General features: G+C 42.6%; 1 protein-coding gene across 1 annotated transcript; it reads right to left on the reverse strand.

The window, feature by feature from the left end:
* Window positions 1-19,032: 19,032 nt before the first annotated feature.
* On the reverse strand, window positions 19,033-19,407 carry LOC138871381 (uncharacterized). Its single transcript, XM_070149254.1, has one exon. The coding sequence runs from the start codon at window positions 19,405-19,407 to the stop codon at window positions 19,033-19,035; it is 375 nt and encodes a 124-aa protein (XP_070005355.1).
* Window positions 19,408-25,195: the final 5,788 nt, after the last annotated feature.

Here is a 25,195-nt window from a genome sequence, read left to right on the forward strand (position 1 = left end):
CAAATGCCGGGATATGCCAAGTTTATGAAAGACTTGGTAACTAGAAAGAGATCTATGGATTGTGAGACCATCAAAATGACTCATCAAGTGAGTGCCATTGTGCACTCGATGGCTCCAAAGCTTTAAGATCCCAGCACATTTACCATTCCATGTACCATTGGGAGTGCGAATTTTTCAAAGGCCTTATGTGATTTGGGAGCAAGTATAAATTTGATGCCTTACTCTGTATTCAAAATTTTGGGTATTGGTCAACCGAGAGCTACTTCAATGAGATTGCAAATGGCGAATCGAACAATGAAGAGGCCACTTGGTATTATTGATGATGTTCTTGTCCGGGTTGACAAGTTTACTTTACCTGCAGGTTTTGTGATTCTCGACTGCGAAGTCGATTATGAGGTGCCTATAATATTGGCAAGGCCTTTCCTAGCAATAGGGAAGGCATTGGTTGATGTGGAAGCAAGGGAGCTCACCTTCCGGGTGGGTAACGAAAAAGTTGTCTTCCACGTTTGCAAATCAATAAGGCAGCCGAATAGTACTGAGGTTTGCTCTTTTGTGGATCTTGTGACATAGGTGATAGTTGATGACACAAGTGCCATGATCAAAGTGGAAGACCCTTTGGAAGTTGTATTGTTGAACCATGATGTGACTGAGGATGAAGGCTTGGTAGAGTATGTCAATGCTTTGCAAGGAATGGGTTCGTACACATATGAGCCTCGAAAGCTTTCCTTGGATCTTGAGAACTGAAAGACTCCACCAACAAAGCCCTCAATCGAGGAACCTCTCGTATTGGAGTTGAAGCCTTTGCCTTCAAAACTCAGGTATGAATTCTTGGGCCCTTGTTCAACTTTACCTATTATTCTTTCTTCGTGCTTAACTAACGTGTAGGTAGATGCCACCCTTGAGGCGCTCCAAAGAAGGAAGAAGGCAATTGGATGGACTCTAGCTGATATTTGGGGGATAAGCCTTGCCTTTTGCATGCACAAGATTATACTTGAGGATGATTCCAAACCCTCCGTGGAACATCAAAGGAGGTTAAACGAGGCTATGCAAGAGGTCGTCAAGAAGAAAGTTATCAAGTGGCTAGATGCAGGGGTTATGTATCCCATTTCGGATAGTTCATGGACTTCACCGGTGCAATGTGTGCCGAAGAAAGGGGTATGACTATGGTTACAAATGAGAAAAATGAGTTGATACCTACTAGGACTGTCACCTGATGGAGGGTATGCATGGATTACCGGAAGCTAAACAAAGTTACCCGCAAAGACCATTTTCCATTGCTCTTTCTTGACCAAATATTAGATATACTTGCCGGGCGTGCCTACTATTGCTTTTAGATAGGTACTCAAGTTACAACCAAATTTTGATTGCATCGGAAGACCAAGAGAAAACCACCTTCACATGTCCATATAGCACCTTTGCATTCTCACGAATGCCATTTGGTTTGTGTAATGCACCGGCTACCTTTCAACGGTGTATGATGGCTATCTTTACAGACATGGTAGAGGACTTCTTGGAAGTGTTCATGGATAATTTTAGTATTGTGGGTGACTCCTTTGAAGAATGCTTGAACAGTCTTGACAAATTGTTGGCCTGATGTGAAGAGATCAACCTAGTGCTTAATTGGAATAAGTGCCACTTTATGGTTAAGGAGGGCATTGTCCTCAGCCATAAGATCTCAAAGAATGGTATCGAAGTGGACAAAGCGAAGATTGAAGTGATTTCAAAACTCCCTCCCCCCACTTCCGTCAAGGGAGTTAGTAGTTTTCTTGGGCACACGGGGTTCTACCATCAATCATCAAGGATTTCTCAAAGGTGGTAAACCCCTTGTGCAAGTTGTTGGAAAAGGATGCAAAGTTTGTGTTCAATGATGACTGCATGAAAGCTTTTGAGCTTCTCAAGTATAGATTGACTACCACTCCTATCATCACCGTACCCAATTGGAGCTTGACATTTGAGCTCATGTGTGATGTAGTGACGTTGTGGTAGGAGCGGTCTTGGGGCAAAAGGTGAACAAGATGTTTCATCCGGTGTACTATGCAAGCAAGACTATGAATGATGCGCAGGTTAATTATATGATGACGGAGAAAGAGTTGCTAGCAATAGTGTTTGCCATGGAAAAGTTTAAGCCTTATCTCATGGGTACCAAAATGATTGTTCATACTGATCATGCGGCACTCTATTACTTGATGACCAAAAAGGAGTCTAAAGCTAGATTGATAAGATGGGTTTTGTTGCTTCAAGAATTTGACCTCGAGATTATTGATCAGAAAGGAAGTGAAATCAAGTGGCGGACCACTTGTCCCGCTTGGAAGAGGAGGGGATACCTAAAGATGGTCTCGAAATTAATGATTCATTTTCGGATGAATAACTCCTCTCAGTGTCTCTGAGAGGATAACTTTCTTGTTACCGGCATTATCCCGAGTGAGCTCTCTTCTAACCAAAGGAAGAAGCTTAAACATGACAGCTTGGATTATTACTGGGATGAGCCATATCTTTTCAAGATTTATAATGATGGTGTGATCCGGAGATGTGTTCCGGAAGAGGATCAAATAAGTATTCTTGATGCTTGCCATTCCTCGCCCTACGGTGGTCATTATGGTGGGGAGAAAACTGCTTCAAAGGTTCTTAGTTGTGGATTTTATTGGCCTATTCTATATAAAGATGTTGGTGAGCTTGTTAAGATATGTGATGAGTGTCAAAGAGCTGGTGGAATTTCTAAGAAGGATGAGATGCCTCTCACCACTATTCTTGAGATTGACATTTTTGACGTGTGAGGCATTGACTTCATGGGACCATTTATGAGTTCATGTGGTAACACTTACATTCTGGTTGTTGTTGATTATGTTTCCAAGTGGGTTAAAGTTGTGTCTTTGCCCAACAATGAGGCACGAAGTGTGGTGGCGTTCTTAAAGAAAAATATCTTCACAAGGTTTGGTACTCCAAGGGCAATCATCAGTGATGGGGGTTCTCATTTTTGCAACAAGGCCTTCGATACTTTACTCTCCAAGTATGGTGTCAATCATTAAGTGTCAACCCCTTATCATCCCCAGGCGAATGGACAGGTTGAGGTCTCCAACAGGGAGATAAAAAGCATATTATCAAAAACTGTCAATGCAAACCGGACTGATTGGTCAAGGAAACTGGATGATGCCTTGTGGGCTTACAGGACTGCTTACAAGACTCTGATTGGTATGTCTGCGTACCGGTTATTCTTTGGGAAAGCATGCCATCTTCTGGTTGAGTTACAGCACAAAGCCATGTGGGTGCTGAAGAAGTTAAATCTTGAGTGGGATGTTGCAGCAAATCTCCGGGTAGAGCAACTTAATGAACTAGATGAGTTCCAGTTTCATGTATATTCCAGCTCGTCCTTGTATAAGGACAAGATGAAGTACTTACATGACAAGTATGCTCGGAGCAAGGAATTCAAGGAAGGTGACTTGGTTATTTTATTCAACTCTCAGTTACGACTGTTTCCAGGAAAGCTCAAGTCAAAATGGAGTGGCCATTTTGAAGTGGTACATGTAACTCCATTTGGTGCTCTTGATTTGAAGAATAAAAATGGTGAAGTTTTCAAAGCTAATGGGCACCGAGTCAAACACTATCTAGGAAAATTTGATGACAACCACGTGGTAGCCTCGATCAATTTCAAATGATGATGGTAACATGCGTCATGCCGCGACGTTAAATCAGGTGCTTCTTGGGAGGCAACCCAAGTGATTTTTCTTTCTTTTTTATTTTCCTTCTTAGATTAGGCTCTTTTGATCTAACTGGTTGTGAGATTTGTGTAGGAATTATTGATGCAGTGCAGGACTAATATTGGAAAATTTGGCTAAGTGTGTGATTGGACCACTGACCGCGCTCAAAATTCCGTAGTCAGCGGAAGCTTTTTCGTGGGAGCGTGATTCTGTAGCAGACGCTGACTTGAAAACTTCAAAATATAACCTCTTTGAAGTTTCAACCACGTTTACGGTGGAATTTTCGCAGTGAGCGGACCTTAATCCGCGGTCGTGCCAGCTTTTCCGCTCTCAGCGGTGTTATTAAACCTGCAGCTCTTCAAAACAGCCAAAAGCGTGAACAGCGATGGAATTCCGCTGTTGCGCCAGGTAAGTCGGTGTGGGCCCTCAGGGCTTTAGTATAAATAGGAGGGCCCTCCTCCTTTTGCACTTTTCACACCCTCACTTCTCAAAGCCGCTTTGCACTATTCATCTGCTTCTTGTTGCATCTAGACCTACAACAAATTAAACAACTGGTATGCTCAATTTATTTGTCTTAATTTTAGTTCTTGATTTTTCTTTCTAGATAGTTTCAATTTTATTTTAGTTAGGGCTAATACAAGCCAAGAATCAAAAGTTTGCTTAATTGAAGATAAAACTGGTTGGGTAATTGATTTTAATGCCTAATGGGGATGTGGTTGTTCATTTTACCACTTAATTGCCTAAGTTGTATGATAAGTGAAAACCCTAGGTGATATCTCTTTTGTCAGTGCCTATTTTTCTTTGAATTCCGCGACCGCGGCCTTAATTTCGCGGTCAATGTTCATATGAATTGCTCAGTTAAAAATGGTTTGCTTTTACACGGTAGCGATGGCATTTCTGCGGTCAGCAGCTTGATTTACGCAGCCGGACTTCTTTTTTTGTGGACCATGGATTTTAGGTTCAGAGAATTGATAAGTTGGGACCGCGGCCACTTTCATTTTTACGCGGACAGCGGTGCAGCTTTCGCGACCGTGCCCAAAATTTCGCTGTCAACGGTGGTCAAACTTCAGAGACTGGGTAGTCTGAACCCCAGTCTATCGCAGCCATGAACCCAATTTTTGCGGATAGCGGTAGCCAGTCCGCGACCGCATACCTTTTTCCGCTGACAGCGGTCACTATGCCGTAAATACTGTAATCATTTACCTGCTTCATCTAATTCTCGCTTGAATACCAATGCTAATGAGCTTTCACTGATTGTGTATGCAGGCAATGGTTAGATCTCGAGATGCAAAAGATAAACAACAAGGGAGGGGAGAGTCCTCCCAGGGCCGGGGAGAGGAAAACAACCAACTGCACCCCTAGCTCCTAACAGGATCATTAGAAACAGACAAACCCTCCGGAAGCCCACTCCTAACACTTCGGAGACCAGTGAGTATGTCCCCTCTCGGGAGATTTTAGAGGGGGAAGCTGGCCAGTCTCAACTAGAGGCACAATCCCAGCCCCGTCGCCTTATAAATGAATCCACCTCATTGTCTGAATCTTCTGAGGGCTCGGGAGATAGTGACACATCTATACCTCCTGCCCCAAGTGCTGCAACTCCAGCCTCCACACCAGCCCTAGTAAACATTGATAGTAATGATGATGTCCCGGATGACGGGAGGGGTGATGACACCCAGACAGGGGGGGTTGGTGAGATCAAGGAACCCTGTGGTATGGCAAGACTAGTTTGTGAGTGAAAAAGCCTATCACAAGTTCCGAGAATTGGGGCCTCAAATGTCACTAACACTTGAGAGGGTGTTCATTGAGCGAGATATGCTACCCCACAACCCTAATGTCAAGAGGCACTTCAACGAGAGAGTAGGGTAGAAGTTCTTTACCAGCAACTTACTGGAGGCCAATGAACATTTGGTCAAAAAATTTTACGCAAATGTCGCCCACATCAAAAAGAGCACATATTTGACCAAAGTCTGCAACAGGAAGATTAAGTTTGATGGCAAGACTTTAAATGACTATGCTGGGTTCAATGACGAGGATGAGTCCCTTTATTTGGAGAAGGTGGCTATGGATGAGTTAGCTCACCCTTGGCTTGCATCGGTGATTGCTATTCCTGGGACTACTCCAGCTTGGTTGATACCTGGGCTCCTGATCTACAGGAACACTCTGAGCTTCGAAGCGAAGGGGTGGTCTACTTTTGTGTGCAACGGGTTAGACCCTACTACACATGATAGTGATATGCCAGTCTCCCAGGCTATTATTATGGGGGCTATCATGGCAGGGTACCCAATCAACGTCGGAAATATTATGGCCAAGGTGATTACCAGATCGATTGGCAAGGATGAGAGCTCATATCCCTTCCCAAACTTCCTCACCACGTACCTAGAGGACCAGGAAGTAGAAGGAAGGGACTTTGACACCACAATGAAACCAAAGAGGCCATTTTCCTGGTACAGCCTTTAGGGTCTGGCCAACCCCAAGTCCAAGGGCAAAGCCACCACTTCCATTGGCCAGTCTGAAGAGCTAGGGGTGGTGGCCACTAGTTCTGAGCCTTCCACTGTCGAGGGTTCATCTGTTGCCATGCCACATCCTCCCTCCAGACCATCTGTTTCTATTCCTACTTTAGTGCTTTCTTCATTAGCATACCCTCAAACTGCTCTAAGGGCCAACCAGACATTGGCTGGCATCAACAATTGGATGAAGGTAGCTACATCAAAGCTAGATGCCTTATCCAGTGCAGTAGCAACTCAAGCAGCTCCGGTACAGCTCCAGATGCCTCCATCAGTGGAGGAATCATTGAAGATTAGTCTCGCCAACCAAACAAAAATTCTGGAGTCTTTAGATGCTCATGAGAAGGTAATTAAGGAGCTGGGTAAACAGATGAGGAAAGTGAAGAAGGGTCAAGGAGAGCTGAAGAAGGAGGTGGCGAAGCTTGCTTCAACCGGCGACATTCCTATGGATCTCCTTATGGGAGAGACTGCCTTTGCAGCACAGACAGTTCAGCCAGACAAGGACCATAATAGAAGGCTGATAGAGAACCGGTGAGAAGAGTGGTAATCCCCTAGATTGAGGGTTTGGAGATTGAGTTGGAGGACCCCGAAAGGGATGACTCAGGCCAGCCACAGGACCTAGCAAGTGAGCCCATGCAGACAGAGGCATCATAGGGAGTTTTCTTACTCTCTACCCTTCCCCTATTCTATTTTTATTGTTAGCATTGAGGACAATGCTAATTTTTATTTTGGGGGAGGGGGTGACCTTATTTTGATGATGATTTGGATAATTGATCTGTAATAACCTTGATACTATTTTTTTATTTTCTAATTATCGTACTCTATTTTTTTACTTTTTTTACTTTTGGTATGTATATAAAGTTGCCTTTCCATGTATATATTCATTTCCCTTTTATGTATATTTTTCTCAATCCCCTATTGTACATATTCAATTTACTTTTCGTATTTTACTTTATAACTTCTTTTGAAATTTTCCTTAATAGCGTAGCTTCTTATTTCATTTTGTAGTTTCTTTTTCAATTTGTAGCTTCTTACTTTTACAAGTTTACGTGATCAGTAAGCCTTTGGTTTTCTTAATATCACGGTTCTTTCCAAAGGTAGAATTTGTGTGAACCGAGTGGCTCTTCCCGATGATGGATGGCATGACAACCTTCTTAAGGGTTTGAGTCAGTTTTCTTTATATTTTTGTGTAAATAGTAGTAATGAATAAAAGTGTCTCAGGCAAGCTTCACTTGGGCCTAGCACATTTACCTTTGACCTTATGGTTAGAAACAAGTTGATTGGCAAATAAGAAGGTTGTGACCTTTAGACTCTTGTTGACTAATCAATCACCGAGTGGCTTCTTGGAGCCATTTGTGTTGCTCAATATTAGCTAGGTTTGTTGTGGGCCCTCGACTCTGTTCTCTTTAGCAATCCAATAGCTTGTGAGGTGAGGTATTGATTTGCAAGTCCAAGTCTCGTGCCAATAAGTCTAGAACTTGCCTTGAATATTTGTCTAGGCGAAATTCTAAGCGTAGCTCGATTTGAGAAATGAATATAGGCTCTCCTTGATCCAACCTGAAACTTGAAAGCATCCATATCCCACCAAATAAGAGATCCCTAGTCAACCCCATTGAGCCAAAGCTCTTGTTCTTTTAATAACCATGATACAAGTCTTTATCCGTTCTAAAATGACCCTCTCTTGGCACCCGATCTTTCCTTAGCACAATTGGCAAAAGCATAAGTTTGGGGGGAGAGACGAGGAATGTGAAAGTGATAAAATGTACAAAATGAAGAAAAGGGAAGGCAAAGAAAAGCCAAAAAGTCAAAAAGAAAGTGAATAACATGAAAAAATGAAGGGAATCAATGAAAAGAATGATGAAAGGCTTGGAATGATTAGAAAAGGAGAAAAATGATTGTCATGAACAAGAAAGAGTGATAGTGTGTCTCTCTAGTTCCCCTACGGAAGAAGAAAATGACTCAAAGAGTCAAGAAAGTGTAAGCCGAAATGAGAAAATGAAGTGCTTAAGGAAAGATGAAACCTTCACTGACCAATTTATCCTACCTTGATCCAAAATCCTTCATTACATTCCTACAAAAGTCCTATAGGATCTCGAGTTGAGTGAGCTTACATTAGTGGTGATTCACATAAGGGGCAAGCTTATGGTACTTAAAGCCGAACTTGTGACATTCCCATGTGAGAGATGAGTGTGCTTCTTCACAATACTTGTTTTGAGTGCTTCAATTCTTAAGTGAGATTTGCTTATGGAGAGTAGAGGAGAAAGAGTTTGGGTTCCACAACGACCTACGTAGTAGAGCGAGCTTCCTTGGTGAATTTAGTCAACTCTTGATGCATTTGTGTCGCACTAGAACTATGGTACTAAAAAGATTGTGTGTTGTTGATAATGCTTTGTGTTGAGGGTAATTGTTAGTCCCAATTGATGCTTGATGAAGTCACCTTAGGACAGCTGAAAATTTCCTTTCTTTTGTCTTGTGGAGGTGGGAATTACTTTATTTGCTAGAGGACAAGTAAAAGCTTAAATTTGAGGGAGTTGATAACTATGGATTTTAGCCTATCTGATGCTCTCTTTTGCTTAGGTTTCGGATAAAAAATGTGTAAAAATATTCCCGAAAACTAACTTAAGGTGCTTACTCGTAGGTTTTGGTCAAAATGAGGCAAAGAAGCCAAAATGAACTCATAAAGGAGTCGAACTTGCACAAGCCCAAAGAATGGAACTGGAGCATTGTCAGCGTTATTATTACGCGGTCACGTAAGACCCTCTGCTGAGGCGATTAAAAATATGATGTAGCGAAAGTGATGTTCAGAGAAACTGCATCCAAGTGCTAACACTGCCTCTGACCGTGTTACAAAAGCGCGGCCATGAAACCTTTGGCACGGCCGCGGTGCAAATTCCGCTGAGGGCGTGAAAAAGGTTCAGAGACTTGGCTAGTGGTACCTAACTGAGGAACCCGGTCTGATCGGGTCCAACCCTATACCACTATAGAATGGCAAGAGTGGTCGATGCAGCTTTTACCCGAAAGGTCGGGATCGAATCCAAAGAGAGATAATATTAGTTTGGAATTGGGTTTCTATCTAATCTAGCTATGTGCGATGTTCTTAATTGCACTTCCAATCATGCTTTGTTTTGGTTGCTATTCTACTTTTACTACTAATGAAGAATAAAATTAAGCTAAGTATGATATTTTTGTAAGGATTTTCTCAATTGGTAAAAAGGCACTAGGGGAGTGACTTACACCTAGGTGGGTATCTAACGGGGTCTAAAACTAAGGGAAAACTTATTATAATTGGGATCATGATATAACCATTGCACATAATTACTCACTATATATCTCTCGGTATTTTGAGTGATTTTGCCCTAATTGGCTTTCTCAAGCGCAATTGGGTGTTTAAACAGTGCAAGCAAAATTGGTTAAAGTCGAATATTGCTATCTCTAGGTTTAACCCTTTAATTGAGGCTATCAATCTCTTGAATGCATCCCAATTCCTTGTTAGCTTTAATTTTCTAGACTTAGTCTCTCTTTCTCCAGAAGAGCCTAAGTCAAAAGACACTAATCAGTGTTTGCAACCACCGATTCAACAATTAAAGCATGAATCAAGCTAAATATCATTGACCCATAAACATTTAAGCCCTAAAATTGAAGACCCGTTAAATACCCAAACTAAGGTTGGGCCATAACCCTAACTAATGGGTTTAGCTACTCATTATCAAAGAAGAAATCAAAGATGTAGATGAAATATAAGCCATAAAAAGTAATTACAAGAGTAAAATCTAAGATTAATTACTAAAGATGTTTTAAAATTACTCTAAAAGGCTAAAAACGGTTGTTCATATGCTCTTTAAAGTAATAGATGCCCTAAAAATCTGAAAAAGAACTATTTATGCACAGCCAAATTTTTTGGACAAAATTTCTCCTACGGAGATTCCGCTGATAGCGAAAAATAGGCTGCCTCAGCACTATGACTACCTCGGCCACGCAAAAACAAGCACGGACCGCGGTTCTTGTCCTCTGAACTTGGTCTGAACTCTGAGTCCACTAAGAGCGGAAAATGTACCGCCTCAGCGCTCCTCCAACCGCGTCCGCAAAATATGTGCGTGGACCGCGGTCTTCAATTTAAGCTCCAAACTTCGTTCTCTGATACTCACTTCCATTGAGGGCGAGAATTTGACCGCGACCGCGTCAGATGACACCGTTGTCGCGCAATTTCACCGTGGGGCAGCGGTAATGTGTTAATCTGAAAGATCACTCTCTAAATCCTCAATCTTCTGAGAGCGGCATCAGGACCACCTCAGCGGTAGACCCTCTGCATCCGCTGCTATTTCTCGCTGTCAATGCCTTTTGATTTTAACTTTGAACTTGTGCAGGTTTCACTCCTTTTTGAGCTGATTGTGACTTCCTTGTCTCTTTTTGACCAAACACTGCAAACAAGCACAAATTGTTAGCTTTTGGGAATACTTGTACATACTTTTAATCCAAAACTTAAGCAAAAAGAAATAGGGTAGAATCCCTAGTTATCAACTCCCCCAAACTTAAGCTTTTGTTTGTCCTCAAGCAAACAAAGTAATTCCCACCTCCTCAAGATAAAAGAAAGAAAAATTTCAGTTGTCCTAAAGTAACCTCATCAAGAATCAATTGTGACTAACAATTACCCTCAACTCAAATGCATTATTAACAATACACAACCTTTTTAGCACCATAGCTTTAGTGCAACACAAAAGCATCAAGAGTTGACTCAACTCATCAAGGAAACTCTTCCTACTACTTTGGTCGTTGTAGAACCCAAACTCATACTCCTCGACTCTCCATATGCAAACCTCACTTTTAAATTGTAGCACTCAGAACGAGGATTCTATAAAACACACTCATCTCTCTCAAAGGAAAGTCACAAGTCCGGCTCTAAGTAGCTTGCCCCTTATGTGAGTCACCACTAATGTAAGATCACTCAACTCAAGATCAGATAGGGCTTTTGTGGGAATGTAATGAAGGCTTTTGGTTCAAGGTAGGATATATTGGTCTATGAAGGTTTCATCTTTCCTTAAGCACTACATTTTCTTCATTTTGGCTCACATTTTCTTGACTCTTTGAGTCATTTACTTCTTCCTTAGAGGCTAGAGAGACACACTGACACTCTTTCTTGTTCATTTCAATCCCTTTTCTCCTTTCTAATATTTCCAAGCCTTTCATCTTTGCTTTTATTGAATCCATTCATTTTTTCCACATTGTTCACTTTTTTTTAACTTTTTGGCTTTTCTTTCTTTTTCTTTTTTCCTTTCCTTTTTTTCATTTTGTACCTTTTATCACTTTTGCATTCCTCGTCTCTCCCCCAAACTTATGCTTTTGCCTTGTGCTAGAAAAGATCGGGTGCCAAGAAAGGATCATTTTAAAACGGATAAAGGCGTGTATCATGGTTATTGAAAGAACAAGGGCTATAGCTCAATAGGGTTGACTAGGGATATCATATTTGATGGGCTATGAATGTTTTCAAGTCTCAATTTGGATCAAGGAGAGCCTATAATCACTTCTCAAGTCTCTCTACACATAGGATTTCGCCTAGACAAACATTCAGGGCAAGTTCTAGGCTTACTGGCACAGGACTTGGACTTGAAAAATAAAACCTTACCATACAAGCTATAGGATTGCTAAAGAGATAGAGTCGAGGGCCCATAACAATCTTAGCTGAGATTTGAGCAACACAAATGGTTCCGAGAAACCACTCGATGATTGTTTAGTCAACACAAGAGTCTCAAGGTCACAATTATCACCATCCTATACACACCAATTTTTTTTAACCATAAGGTCAAAGGTAAATGTGTTAGGCCCAAGTGAAGCTTTGCCTGAGGCACTATTGTTCACTAGCTACTATTTACACAAAAACGAAACGAAAATAGACTCAAACCCTTAAGAAGGTTGTCATGCCATCCATCATCGGAAAAAGGCACCCGGTTCACACAAACTCTACCTTTGGAAAGAACTGTGGCATTAAGAAAACCAGAGGCTTATTTATTACGAAAAATTATAAACTGCTACGAACTGAAAAGGAAACTACTAAATGAAATAAGAAGCTATGCTAGTAAGGAAAATTGCAAAAGAAGTTATGAATTAAAATACGGAAAGTAAACTAAATATGTACAATAGGGGATTTAGACGAATATACATAACGGGGAATGAATATATACATGAGAAAGTAACTTTATATACAAACCGGGATTGAAAAATAACAAAAAGTGAAATAAATGGTAAAGTTATATACATACCAAAAGGGAAAAATAACAATAAAAGCAAATAAGTGTCATATTTACATCCCAATATCACAAATCAAAATAGCCCCCCCCCCCCCCAAATAAGAACTAGCATTGTCCTCAATGATAATAGGAAAAATAAGATCAAGTAAGAGGTTAGAGAGTAAAGAAAACTCCCTATGAGTCCTCTGTCTGCATGGGGTCCTATGGCTGGGTCCCTAGATCACCTCCCTCGAGATCCTATGACTGGCCTGAAGCACATCCCTCGGGGTTATCCAGCTGAATCTCCAAGTCATCAGCCTGAGGAATTAGTTGTCTCCTCCTAGGCTCTCCCTCAGCTTCCTGCTCTGGTACCTGCTCTGTCTGAGCTGCCGGAATCTGGTCCTATAGTAATAGCTCCAATGGTAGGTCACCAGCTGACTTCATCTTCTCCACATCTCCTCTCAACAGCTTCACGAACTCCTTTGAGGCTCGAGTATTTTTCAGCTTCTTCGTCTACTTGCTTAGCTCCTTAATTTCTTTACCTTGATCTGCCAGAGCATCCATGATGAGCTTCTGGTTGTCCAGGAGCTTCTTCTGGTTGTCTAGAAGCTCCTTGAGAGATTCCTCCGCTGAAGCTGGCACCTGGGGCTGTGCGGGAACTGACTGGGTTGACACTGAATTGGATAGTACAGACAGCTTAGAAGTTGTTGTCTGCATCCAATTGTTGATGTTGGAGAGAGTCTGGTTCAGCCTATGTGCAGTCAAAGGGTATGCTGACGAAGAGGGCACTGAGGAAGATATGGAAGTAGATGGTCTTGGGGAAGGATCTGGTATGGCAGTGGGAGGCTCAGAAGCAGTGACCACTACTGCTGGCTCTTCAGACTGGCTAGTAGAAGCAGTCGCTTTACCTTTGGATTTGGGGTTGCCTGGTCCCTGAAAGCTGTACCATGAGAAGGGCTTCTTGGTTTTCACTTTGATATCAAAATCCTTTTTCTCGACCTCCTGATCCTCTAAGTACATGGTGAGGAAGTTCGGAAAGGGGTAGGATCTATCACCCTCGTTAACCACTCTGGTGATTACCCTAGACATAATATTCCCGATATTGATTGGGAACCCCGCCATGATAGCCGCCACTATAATCGCCCAGGAAATCGGCATGTCACTGTCGTGAGTAGTGGGGTCTAATCTACTGCACACAAAAGTCTCCCAACCTTTTGCCTCGAAGTTCAGGGTGTTCCTGTAAATAGGGACCCCCGCTGCCAACCAAGCTGGAGTAGTATCCGGGAGAGCATGTAGTGATGCCAACCACGGGCAGGTCGCCTCATCCATTGCCACCTTCTCTAAGTACATCAACTCATCTTCATTATTGAAACCAATATAATCGTTCAGAGTCTTTCCGTCAAACTTGATCTTCAGGTTCCGCACCTTAGTCACAAATGTGCCTTTTTTGATGTGGGCAACATTAGCATAAAATTCCTTGACTAGGTGCTCATTAGCATCCGGCACCCTGTTTGTGAAGTAATCCCACCCCACTCTTTCATTAAAGTGCTGCTTCACATTGGGGTTGTGGGGTAAAAGATCCCACTCTGTAAACTGACGCTCATGTATGATATGTGATATGCCTGCTCACTGACAAACCTCTGCTGCCACACCTCCAATTTTCTTGTCCTTTCCAAACCTCTAGTCTTGGTATCACCCCCTATCCCATCATCCGGTGTCTCAGAATATAAATCAATGGGCTCCGGTCTGTGTAGGGAGGCAATATGAGAGGCTGACGCTGAAGACTCACTACTCTCCGCTGAGCCATCAGACGACTTAGAAGAAGCAGGAGAAGTAGGAGAAGCTTGGGGTGTATCTATCAGTCGAAATCTCTCTGAGAAGTCTAGTACATGTGTGGGAACAGAGTCACTCTCTGAGGCGGAGGGAACATACTCATTCCCCTCGGAGTGGGATGCAACTCTGTTTGTAACTTTGATATCCTTCCGCATTTTTCTAATTGATTTCCAGAATGCTAGGGGTAACTTGATTTGTCCTCGTCCCCTACCCCGGGAAGACTCTGCTTTCCCCTTTTGTTTATCATTGCCACCTTTTGTTTTAACCATTGTCTGCATACATAGTCAGTGAAAGCTCGTTAGTATTGGTGTTAGAAGAAGCAGTAAAGAAAGGTAGATGAACAATTGACAGTGCTTGAAAAAGTTGCAGACCGCTGACATCGAATAAAGAAGCGCGGTCGCGGAATGAGCACCGCTGATTGCGGAAAATTGGGCGCGGCCGCGAAGGTATAAGGATCAGACTACCCATCCTCTGATTTTATGGTCCCGCTGAGTGCAGAAAATAGGGCGCGGCCTCGGCTGCGGAAGTTGCACTGCTGTCCGCGCAAAAACAATCGCGGCCGCGGACTCATACTATTTACTTCTTTGAACATGCGCACCGCTGACCGCAAGAAATGCAGCGCGGCCGCGGAGGTAGGGCCATTGTCAGCGGTATTCGTCACCGCTGACCGCGCTCATCAAGACTTTCAAAGTCAGATTTATCTCATGAACACTCACAGCGGAAAAACATCCGTGGCCACGAAATTCAAAATCGGCCTGAGCAATCCTAGGGTTTCAATTTTTCATGCATTTAGCAGTTATTATCTATGCTATTAACCCCAACTAGCTATTAATTCATCAACCCTAACTATTTAAGCCCAATTTAATTAACACTAATGAACCATAAGTTAAAATTAAAAGAAAAAGAGGAAAAAGAGATAAAAATTAACAAATAAGAGAAAAACAAGTACAATTCAAAGAACAATTAGGAAGTGAGATTACCATATGTGTAATGAGTAACGAGAATAGATTTTAATCTTGTGTTTGTGCAGATTAGAGCTCAGATGAACAGTGAATGTTTTAGCTTGAGAGTGAAAAGATCAAAAATGGTAAAAGGTCTCCTGACCTCCTATTTATAGAAAACACCCTCGGACCCACAGAACTCACCTGGCGCGGCCGCGGAAAATAACCGCGGTCCATATTTTGACAAATAGAAGGACTGCTTCTTTGCAACTGCCATTGGGAGCGAAAAATGGCACGTGACCGCAGAAAATCACAACTGACCGCACAAAATGTGTCGCGGACGTGGATGAAACTTCTGAGAAGTCTCATTTTGGACTTTTCATCCTGCGTCCGCTACCAAATTACGTCTCCGCGATATGGCCACCGCTGACCGCAGAAAATAGAGCGCTGTCAGCGGTCCAACTTCAGACTGTTGCAAAAATTTTCCAGCTTAGTCTTGCACTGCATCAAACATTCCTACACACATATTACAACCAGTTAGTTCAAAACAAATCCTACACTAAGAAGAAAATCAAAAAGAAGAAAAACACATGGGTTGCCTCCAAAGAAGCGCCTGATTTAACGTCGCAGCATGATGCAGGTTAGCATTAATCATTTGAGATGGATTATTACCACCACGTGGTTGTCATCAAACTTGCCAAGATAATGTTTTACTCTGTGCCCATTAACTCTAAAGATTTCACCATTTTTGTTTTTCAAATCTAGAGACCAGCGGAGTTACAAGCACCACCTCGAAAGGTCCACTCCATTTTGAATTGAGCTTTCGGGGGAACAGTGGTAATCGGGAGTTGAATAAGAGAACCAAGTTACCTTTTTTGAATTCCTTTCTACGGGCATACTTGTCATGTAAGTACTTCATCTTGTCCTTATATAAGGACGAGCTGGAATAGGAATGAAACCGGAACTCATCAAGCTCATTGAGTTGCTCTACCCAGAGATTTGCTGCAACATCCCATTCAAGATTTAACTCTCTCAAAGCCCACATGGCCTTGTGCTATAACTCAACCGGGAGATGGCTAGCTTTCCCAAATACCAACCGGTACGGAGACATACCAATTGGAGTCTTGTAAGCAGTCCTGTAAGCCCACAAAGCATCATCCAGTTTCTTTGACCAGTCAGTCTTATTTGCACTAACAGTCTTTGACAATATGCTCTTAATCTCCCTGTTGGAGACCTCAGCTTGCCCACTAGCCTGAGGATGATAAGGAGTTGAAACCTTGTAATTGACACCATACTTTGCAGTGTCAAATGCCTTATTGCAGAAATAAGAACCCCCATCACTGATGATTACTCTAGGAGTGCCATACCGAGTAAAGATATTCTTCTTGAGAAAAGCCACCACACTCCGGGCCTCGTTGTTGAGTAAAGCCACAACCTCAACCTACTTGGAAACATAATCGACAGCCACCAGAATGTACGTGTTACCACATGAACTCACAAAAGGTCCCATAAAGTCGATGCCCCACACATCAATTATGTAAACCTCAAGAATAGTGGTGAGAGGCATTTCATCCTTCTTTGAAATTCCACTAGCTTTCTGACACTCATCACATCTCTTCACAAGCTCACCCGCATCCTTGTATAATGTAGGCCAATAAAATCCACAGCTAAGCACCTTTGAAGCCGTTCTCGCCCCACCATGATGACCACCGTAGGGAGAAGAATGGCAAGCATCAAGAAAACTCATTTGCTCCTCTTCCGGAACACATCTCCGGACCATACCATCATTGCAAATTTTGAACAAATAAGGCTCATCCAAGTAGTAATTCAAGCTATCTCGTTTAAGCTTCTTCCTTTGGTTAGAAGAGAGCTCACATGGAACAATGTCGGTCACAAGAAAGTTGGCAACATCTGTGAACCAAGGCATGCTATTCACATATACAAAGAGGAGTTGCTCATCAGGGAATGAATCATTAGTTTCAAGGCCATCACGTGGCCTCCCCTCCTCCTCCAAGCTAGACAAGTGGTCCGCCACTTGGTTTTCACTTACCTTTTGATCAACAATGTCTAGGTCAAACTCTTGAAGCAATAGAATGCATCTCATCAACCTAGCCTTGAAATCCTTCTTTGTCATAAGTAGCGGAGTGCTGCATGGTCAGTATGAACTATTACCTTGGCACCCATGAGATAAGGCCTAAACTTCTCCATAGCAAACACAATTGCTAGAAACTCTTTTTCCATCACTATGTAATTTACTTGAGCATCATTCATTGTCTTACTTGCATAATATACCAGGTGAAATATCTTGTTTACTTTTTGACCCAAGACCGCTCCTACCGCAACATCACTTGCATCCCACATGAGCTCAAAAGGTAAGCCCCAATTGGGTGCGGTAATAATGAGAGTGGTTGTCAATTTGTACTTGAGAAGTTCAAAAGCTTTCATGCATTCATCATTAAACACGAACTTTGCATCATTTTCCAATAATTTGCACAAAGGATTCACTACCTTAGAAAAGTCTTTGATGAATCTTCGGTAGAACCACGCATGCCCAAGAAAACTTCTAACCCCCTTGATTGAAGTAGGAGGAGGAAGCTTTGAAATCACTTCAATTTTCACCTTGTCCACCTCAACACCGTTCTTTGAGATCTTATGGCCGAGGACAATTCCCGCATCGACCATAAAGTGACATTTTTCCCAGTTAAGCACTAGATTTGTCTCCTCACATCGAGCCATCACTTTGTCAAGATTCTTCAAACATTCATAAAAAGAGTCACCCACAACACTGAAATTATCCATGAACACTTCCAAGAAGTCATCCACCATGTCGGTAAATATAGCCATCATACACCGCTGAAAAGTAGCTGGTGCATTACACAAACCAAATGGCATCCTAGAAAATGCAAAGGTGCCATATGGACATGTGAAGGTGGTTTTCTCCTAATTGTACGGAGCAATCAAAATCTGGTTGTAACCTGAGTACCCATCCAAAAAGCAGTAGAAGGCATGCCCAGCAAGTCTATCTAGCATTTGGTCAAGAAAGGGCAATGAAAAATGATCTTTGCGGGTCACTTTATTCAGCTTGTGGTAGTCCATGCACACCTTCCATCCGGTGACAATCCTGGTGGGAATCAACTCATTTTACTCATTGGTAACCACAGTCATACCACCCTTCTTCGGCACACATTGCACCGGCGACGTCCAAGAACTATCCGAGATGGGGTACACAACCCCTGCATCTAGCCACTTGATCACCTCCTTTTTGACAACCTCTTACATAGCTTTGTTCAACCTCCTTTGATGTTCCACGGAGGGCTTGGCATCATCTTCAAGTATAATCTTGTGCATGAAAAAAGTGGGGCATATTCCCCAAATATCAGCTAGAGTCCATCCAGTTGCCTTCTTTCTTCTTTGGAGCACCTCCAGTGTGGCATCTACCTACACGTTAGTAAGACAAGAAGAAAGAATAACAGGTAAAGTTGAACTAGGACCCAAGAATTCATACCTGAGGTGTGAAGGCAAAGGCTTCAACTCCAAAATGGGAGGCTCCTCAATTGAGGGATTTATTGGCGGAGTCTTTCTGTTCTCAAGATCCAAAGAAAGCTTACGGGGCTCATAAGAATAAGAACTCATTCCGTGTAAAGCATTAACATACTCCACCCTACCTTCATCCTCATTCACATCAAGGTTCAACAATACCGCTTCTAAAGGATCCTCCACATTGACTATGGCACTAGTATCATCAATTATCACCTCCGTTACAAGATCCACAAAAGAGCAAACTTTAGTACTATTCGGCTGCCTCATTGATTTGCACACATGAAAAACAACTTTTTCGTCACCCACCCGAAAGGTGAGTTCCTGCTTCCACATCAACTAATGCCTTCCTAGTTGCTAGGAAAGGCCTTCCCAATATTATAGGCACCTCATAGTCGACTTTGCAATCCAGAATCATAAAATCAGTAGGCAAAATAAACTTGTCCACCCGTACAAGAACATCATCAATAATACCAAGTGGCCTCTTCATCGTTCTATCCGCCATTTGCAATCTCATTGAAGTACGTCTCGGTTGACCAATACACAAGGTTTTGAACACGAAGTAAGGCATCAAATTGATGCTTGCTCCCAAATCACACAATGTCATTGCAAAATTCGCACTCCCAATGGTACATGGAATGGTGAAAGCGTCGGGATCTTCAAGCTTTGGAGCCATCGAGTGCACAATTGCACTTACTTGATGAGTCATTTTGATGGTCTTACAATCCATAGATCTCTTTTTGGTTACCAAGTCTTTCATAAACTTGGCGTAACCCGACATTTGTTCAAGAGCTTCCACCAAAGGAACATTGATCGACAAGCTTTTCATCATCTCAATAAACTTCTTAAATTGGTTTTCATTCTTTTGCTTCGCAAGTCTTTGAGGGTAAGGTGGAGGAGGCCCCAGCAACAGCGCCAAAAAGTGATCGGGTCCAAACCTATACCACTATAGAATGGCAAGAGTGGTCGATGCAGCTTTTACCCGAAAGGTTGAGATCGAATCCAGAGAGAGCTAATATTAGTTTGGAATTGGTTTTCTATCTAATCTAGCTATGTGTGATGTTCTTAATTGCACTTCCAATCATGCTTTGTTTTGGTTGCTATTCTACTTTCACTACTAATGAAGAATAAAATTAAGCTAAGTATGATATTGTTGTAAGGGTTTTCTCAATTGGTAAAAAGGCACTAGAGGAGTGACTTACACCTAGGTGGGTATCTAACGAAGTCTAAAACTTAGGGCAAACTTGTTATAATTGGGATCATGATATAACCACTACACATAATTACTCACTCTATACCTCTCGGTTGTTTGAGTGACTTTTCCCTAATTGGCTTTCTCAAGCCCAATTGGGTGTTTAAACAATGCAAGCAAAATTGGTTCAAGTTGGGAATTACTATCTCTAAGCTTAACCCTTTAATTGGAGCTATAAATCTCTTGAGTGCACTCCAATTCCTTGTTATCTTGAATTTCCTAGACTTAGACTCTCTTTCTTAAGAAGAGCCTAAGTCAAAAAGGCACAAATCTGTGTTTGCAACCACCTATTCAACAATTAAAGCATGAATCAAGCTAAATATCATTGACCCATAAACATTTAAATCCTAAAATTAAAAACCCATTAAATACCCACTCTAGGGTTGGGCCACAACCCTAGATAATGCGTTTAGCTACTCATAATCAAAGAAGAAATCAAAGATGGAGATGAAATATAAGCCATAAAAAGTAATTACAACAGTAAAATCTAAGATTAATTGCTAAAGATGTTCTAAAATTACTCTAAAAGGCTAAAAATGGTTGTTCACGTGCTCTCTAAAGTAACAGATGCCCTAAAAATCTGAAAAAGAACTATTTATACACAGCCAAATTTTTCTGGCAAAATTGCCCCTGCGAAGATTCCGCTGACAGCGGAATATAGGTCATCTCAGTGCTACGACTACTGCGGCCACGCAAAAGCAAGCACAGACCACGGGTATTCTCCTCTGAACTTGGTCTGAACTCTGAGTCCGCTGAGAGCGAAAAATATACCGCATCAGCGCTCCTCCAACCGCGGCCGCAAAATACGTGCGCGTACCGCGGTCTTCAATTTAAGCTCCAAACTTAGTTCTCTGATACTCACTTCCACTGAGGGCGAGATTTTGACCGCGGCCGCGTCAGATGACACCGTTGCCGCGCAATTTCACCGCGGGTAGCGGTAACTTGTTAAGCTGAAAGATCACTCTCTGAATCCTCAATCCGCTGAGAGCGGCATCAGGACCACCTCAGCGGTAGACCCTCCGCATCCGCTGCTATTTCTCGCTGTTAGCGCCCTTTGATTTTAACTTTGAACTTGTGCAGGTTTCACTCATTTTTGAGCTGATTGTGACTTCCTTGTCTCTTTTTGACCAAACACTGCAAACAAGCACAAATTATTAGCTTTCGGGAATACTTGTACATACTTTTAATCCAAACCTTAAGCAAAAAAGAGCATAAAATAGGCTAGAATCCCTAGTTATCGCGGTCCGCAAACATTTTACGCAACCGCGATAGAAGCTAGCGCGGACGCGGTAGACTTTGTGCTATCCGCGAAACCTAGCCCAGTCCAAGTCCAAAATTGAAGAAACGTGGTCCGCACTTGTTTTTTGCACGATCGCGAAAGTCCATGCGCTGAGGCGCCCAGTATTTCACTAACAGCAGAACCTCCGTAGGGTATTTTTGTCTAGTAATTTTAGTTGTGTATAAATAGATCTTTTTCACATTTTTTAGGTTATTGTTTATATCAGTGAGCTTGTGAACAAACGTACTTTACCATTTAGAGTAATTTTAGAGTAGCTTTAGCTTATATTCTTAGATTTTGTTCTTGTAATCAACTTTTATGGCTTATATTTCCTCTCCGTCTTTGATTTCTACCTTGATTATGAGTAGCTAAACCCATTATCTAGGGTTATGACCCAACCCTAGTATGAGTATTTAATGGGTCTTCAATTTTAGGGCTTATTTGTTTATGGGTTAGTCATATTTAGCTTGTTTCATGCTTTAATTGTTGAATTGGTAGTTGCAAATACTGATTCATGCCTTTTTTACTTAGGCTCTTCTTGAGAAAGAGAGCCCAAGTCTAGAAAAAATAGGCTAACAAGAAATTAGGGTGAATTCAAGAGATTGAAAGCCCCAATTAAAGGGTTAAGTCTAGAGATAGTAATACCCGACTTGAGCCAATTTTATTTGCATTGTTTGAACACCCAATTAGGCTTGAGAAAGCCAATTAGGGTAAAGTCACTCAAACTACCGAGAGGTATAAAGTGAGTAATTATATGTAAAGGTTATATCACGACCCCAAATATAGCTCTTAAATTCTAGACCCCATTAGATTACTCATCTAGGTGTAAGTTAGTGTTTTTTATCAATTGAGAAAACTCCTACAAAAACATTGTGCTTAGATTATTTTCAGCAATCAATAGCATTAAACGTAGAATAGAAACAAATCCAAGCATGGTTAGAAGAGCAATTAATAGCAACACGCATAGCTAGATTAGATAAAAACCCAACTCCCAACCAATATTAACTCCCTATGGATATCAATCCCGACCTTTCGGGTAAAAGCTGCATTGACCACTCCTCGCCATTATATAGTGGTGCAGGGTTGGAGTCGATCAAGACTCACGGGGCATATCCAAATAACGAGCAAAATATGATGACACATATGAAAAAGTGGAACCAGGATCAAATAATACAGAGACATCTCTGTGGCAAACCGAGACAATACCTGTGATCACGGCATCTGAAGCAATAGCTCTGGCTGGAAGTGCATAGAAACGGGCACCACTTGATCGGCCTCCCCCTCTAGGGTGACCCCTAGCTAACTGTCCCCCACCCCTAGTTGACTGGGTGGGTGGTGAAGTAATTAGCGCTGAGTTCGATGGCCTAGAACTCTGCTATAGAGTCTGATAGTCTCTCTTGATATGACTGAGATCCCCGCACTCGAAACAACCCCTCCTCTGATGAAACTGCTGCTCCTAATACCCCGTGGAACTACCCATAGAAACCTGAGCAGATGGGGTATGATGAGAGCTCTGTGCTGGAAGGGCACTGAGAGATAAGTGGCCCTGATATGAACTGTGAGAACCATGGCCCGATGATGCACCACGGTGAACCGGGCGAGCTGACTGAGCATGTCTGAATGGACGACCTCTGTCGTGCTGAAACTAACTCCCATGAGGAGCACCACTGAATCCACCCTGTCTACGAGGCCTCTTGGCCTCCCTCTCAACCCTCTCCTAACCACGAACCATCTCAATATATCAAGCAATGTCGACAACCTCATCAAAAGTGGCACCAGATATCATCTCTCTGGTCATAAGCAACCGAAGCTGAAAACCGAGGACATCTATAAACCTCATGATCCTCTCTCGGTCTATGGAACCAACCAGACCGCATGACAAGCCAACTCGGAGAACCGCATCTCATACTGTGTAACCGACATGTCACCCTGGCGAAGCTGCTCGAACTGGCAGTGCAACTCCTCACGGCGAGACTCAGGTACAAACTTCTCCAAGAAGATAATGGAGAACTGCTACCAAGTAAGGGGCGTTGCGTCAACCGGCCTACGCCTCTCGTAAGCCTCCCACCAACTAAGTGCAACCCTAGAGAACTAGAAAGTAGTGAATGAGACCCCAATGGTCTCCAGAATACCTGCGGTCCGAAGCATCACTAACACTTATCCAAGAAATCTTGTGCATCCTCACCCTCAGCACCACTAAATGACGGAGGCCGGAGTCTCCCAAACCTCTCTAAGATGTGTTGCTCGTCCTCTGGCATAACAGGAGCTACATAGTCCTGAGCAGCTGCAACCGGCTAGGCTGGAGGTGGCCCCGGTATCTGAAGTACCTGAACAACTTGCTTAGGTGTGCGAGCGGCGGGAGTCTGAGTGCCTCCCCCGACCTGAGAAGTAGCTGCGACCGTAGTAACTAAGACCGCCTGAGCCAGGTTAGTGCACACTGATAGAATCTAAGCTAGGGCATCCTGAAGGCCTGGGATAACAATAGGCATAGCCGGTGCCTGATCTGGTCCTATTGGAGCATCCACAACTAGGACTTGATCATGAACTGGGGCGGCTGGTGGATCTGCGAGTACTGTCCTAGCTACTGTGCGGGCCATACCCCTGCCCCTACTACAGCCTAGATCGCGACCTCGACCTCTCGCGGCCCCAACGGTGGTACTGGTGGTCGTCCATCCTGACCAGTAGCACGTATCCTCACCACTTGTGAGAGAATAGAATAATAGAAGTTTAGTTACTAGAATCAAATGATTTGCACGACAAGAATTCAAGAATGTGAAGTTTTTCCTAAAGGTTTTGCCGCCTCTCGAAGATAAGTATAGATGTCTCCGTACTAATTCGCAAGACTCTACTAAACCCGCTCATGACCCGTGAGACCTATGTAACCTAGGCTCTGATACCAACTTATCACGACCCAAATCTACCAGGTCGTGATGGCACCTAACGTGGAACTAGGCAAGCCAACTATTCCATCAAAACAACCAGATTTTTCAAGGATAAGATTTCTTAAAGCTGTAAATAAATAAAAACCTTATATCATAAGTCTGAATAATAAGTGCGAAAAGAAACAAAAGCCCGACATCGGGGTGTCACAAGTTACGAGCATCTATTTTGGTCTTTTCAAAACAACTAAGACTTATACAGTCAGGAAAAACAACTAATAAAGTCTAAACGAAGATAGGAGGGAGAAGAGCAAGGCTGTGATCGCCATGCATTTACTTTGCTAACTCCGAATATCTGCAACGGATGAAGATCAACAATCGCTAGCACGTCCAGCAACACTTGGATCTGCCCACAAGGTGCAGGGAGTAATGTGAGTACGCCAACTCAGTAAGTAATAAAGGTAAATAAAGATTGAGTAGTAAGAAACACATAAAATCCACATTATGATATCTCAATAAGTATAACATGCTTTCAATTCAGTATCTGAGTCAAATCACCTCGTTTGAAATCCAATTTCGGTAAAAATCACTTACATGTGTTTTTCAGCAGTTTCAACAGAGGCTCAAGGAGACATAGAGTAAAAATGATGAAAATCATAAACAGCCCATCGGGCTAACATATGTCATAAACCGCCCCTCGAGCATAAGTCATATCACTCACTCAGGGTACCCGCGCTCACTGGGGGTGTGCAGACTCCGGAGGGGCTCCTACAACCCAAGCGCTATAACACGCACGGACAACTCACGTACTGCACGGAACCCACGTGCTATAGTATCAATATCAGAATCTGCACGGATAACTCACGTACTGCACGGACAGTTCACGTGCTATACTCTCAACATCCTCACAATTACAGGCTCTTGGCCTTACTCAGTCATAAATCTCTCAAGCCACTCGAGCTATCAGTAAAAATAGGGTTCTCAGTAAAACGGGGTATAAATACTGAGTTTATAAAATCAGTAAAACACAATATGACAGAGTACAGATCTTAAA

The sequence above is a fragment of the Nicotiana sylvestris genome, chromosome 6, assembly GCF_000393655.2.
Source record: "Nicotiana sylvestris chromosome 6, ASM39365v2, whole genome shotgun sequence".
In the NCBI taxonomy this organism is placed as follows: domain Eukaryota; kingdom Viridiplantae; phylum Streptophyta; class Magnoliopsida; order Solanales; family Solanaceae; genus Nicotiana; species Nicotiana sylvestris.

What these genes read in the sequence shown, in the direction of transcription:
- LOC138871381 (XM_070149254.1), bottom strand. Translation starts at nt 19,407, where the DNA reads ATGGCTCCAAAGCTTGAAGATCCCGACGCTTTCACCATTCCATGTACC.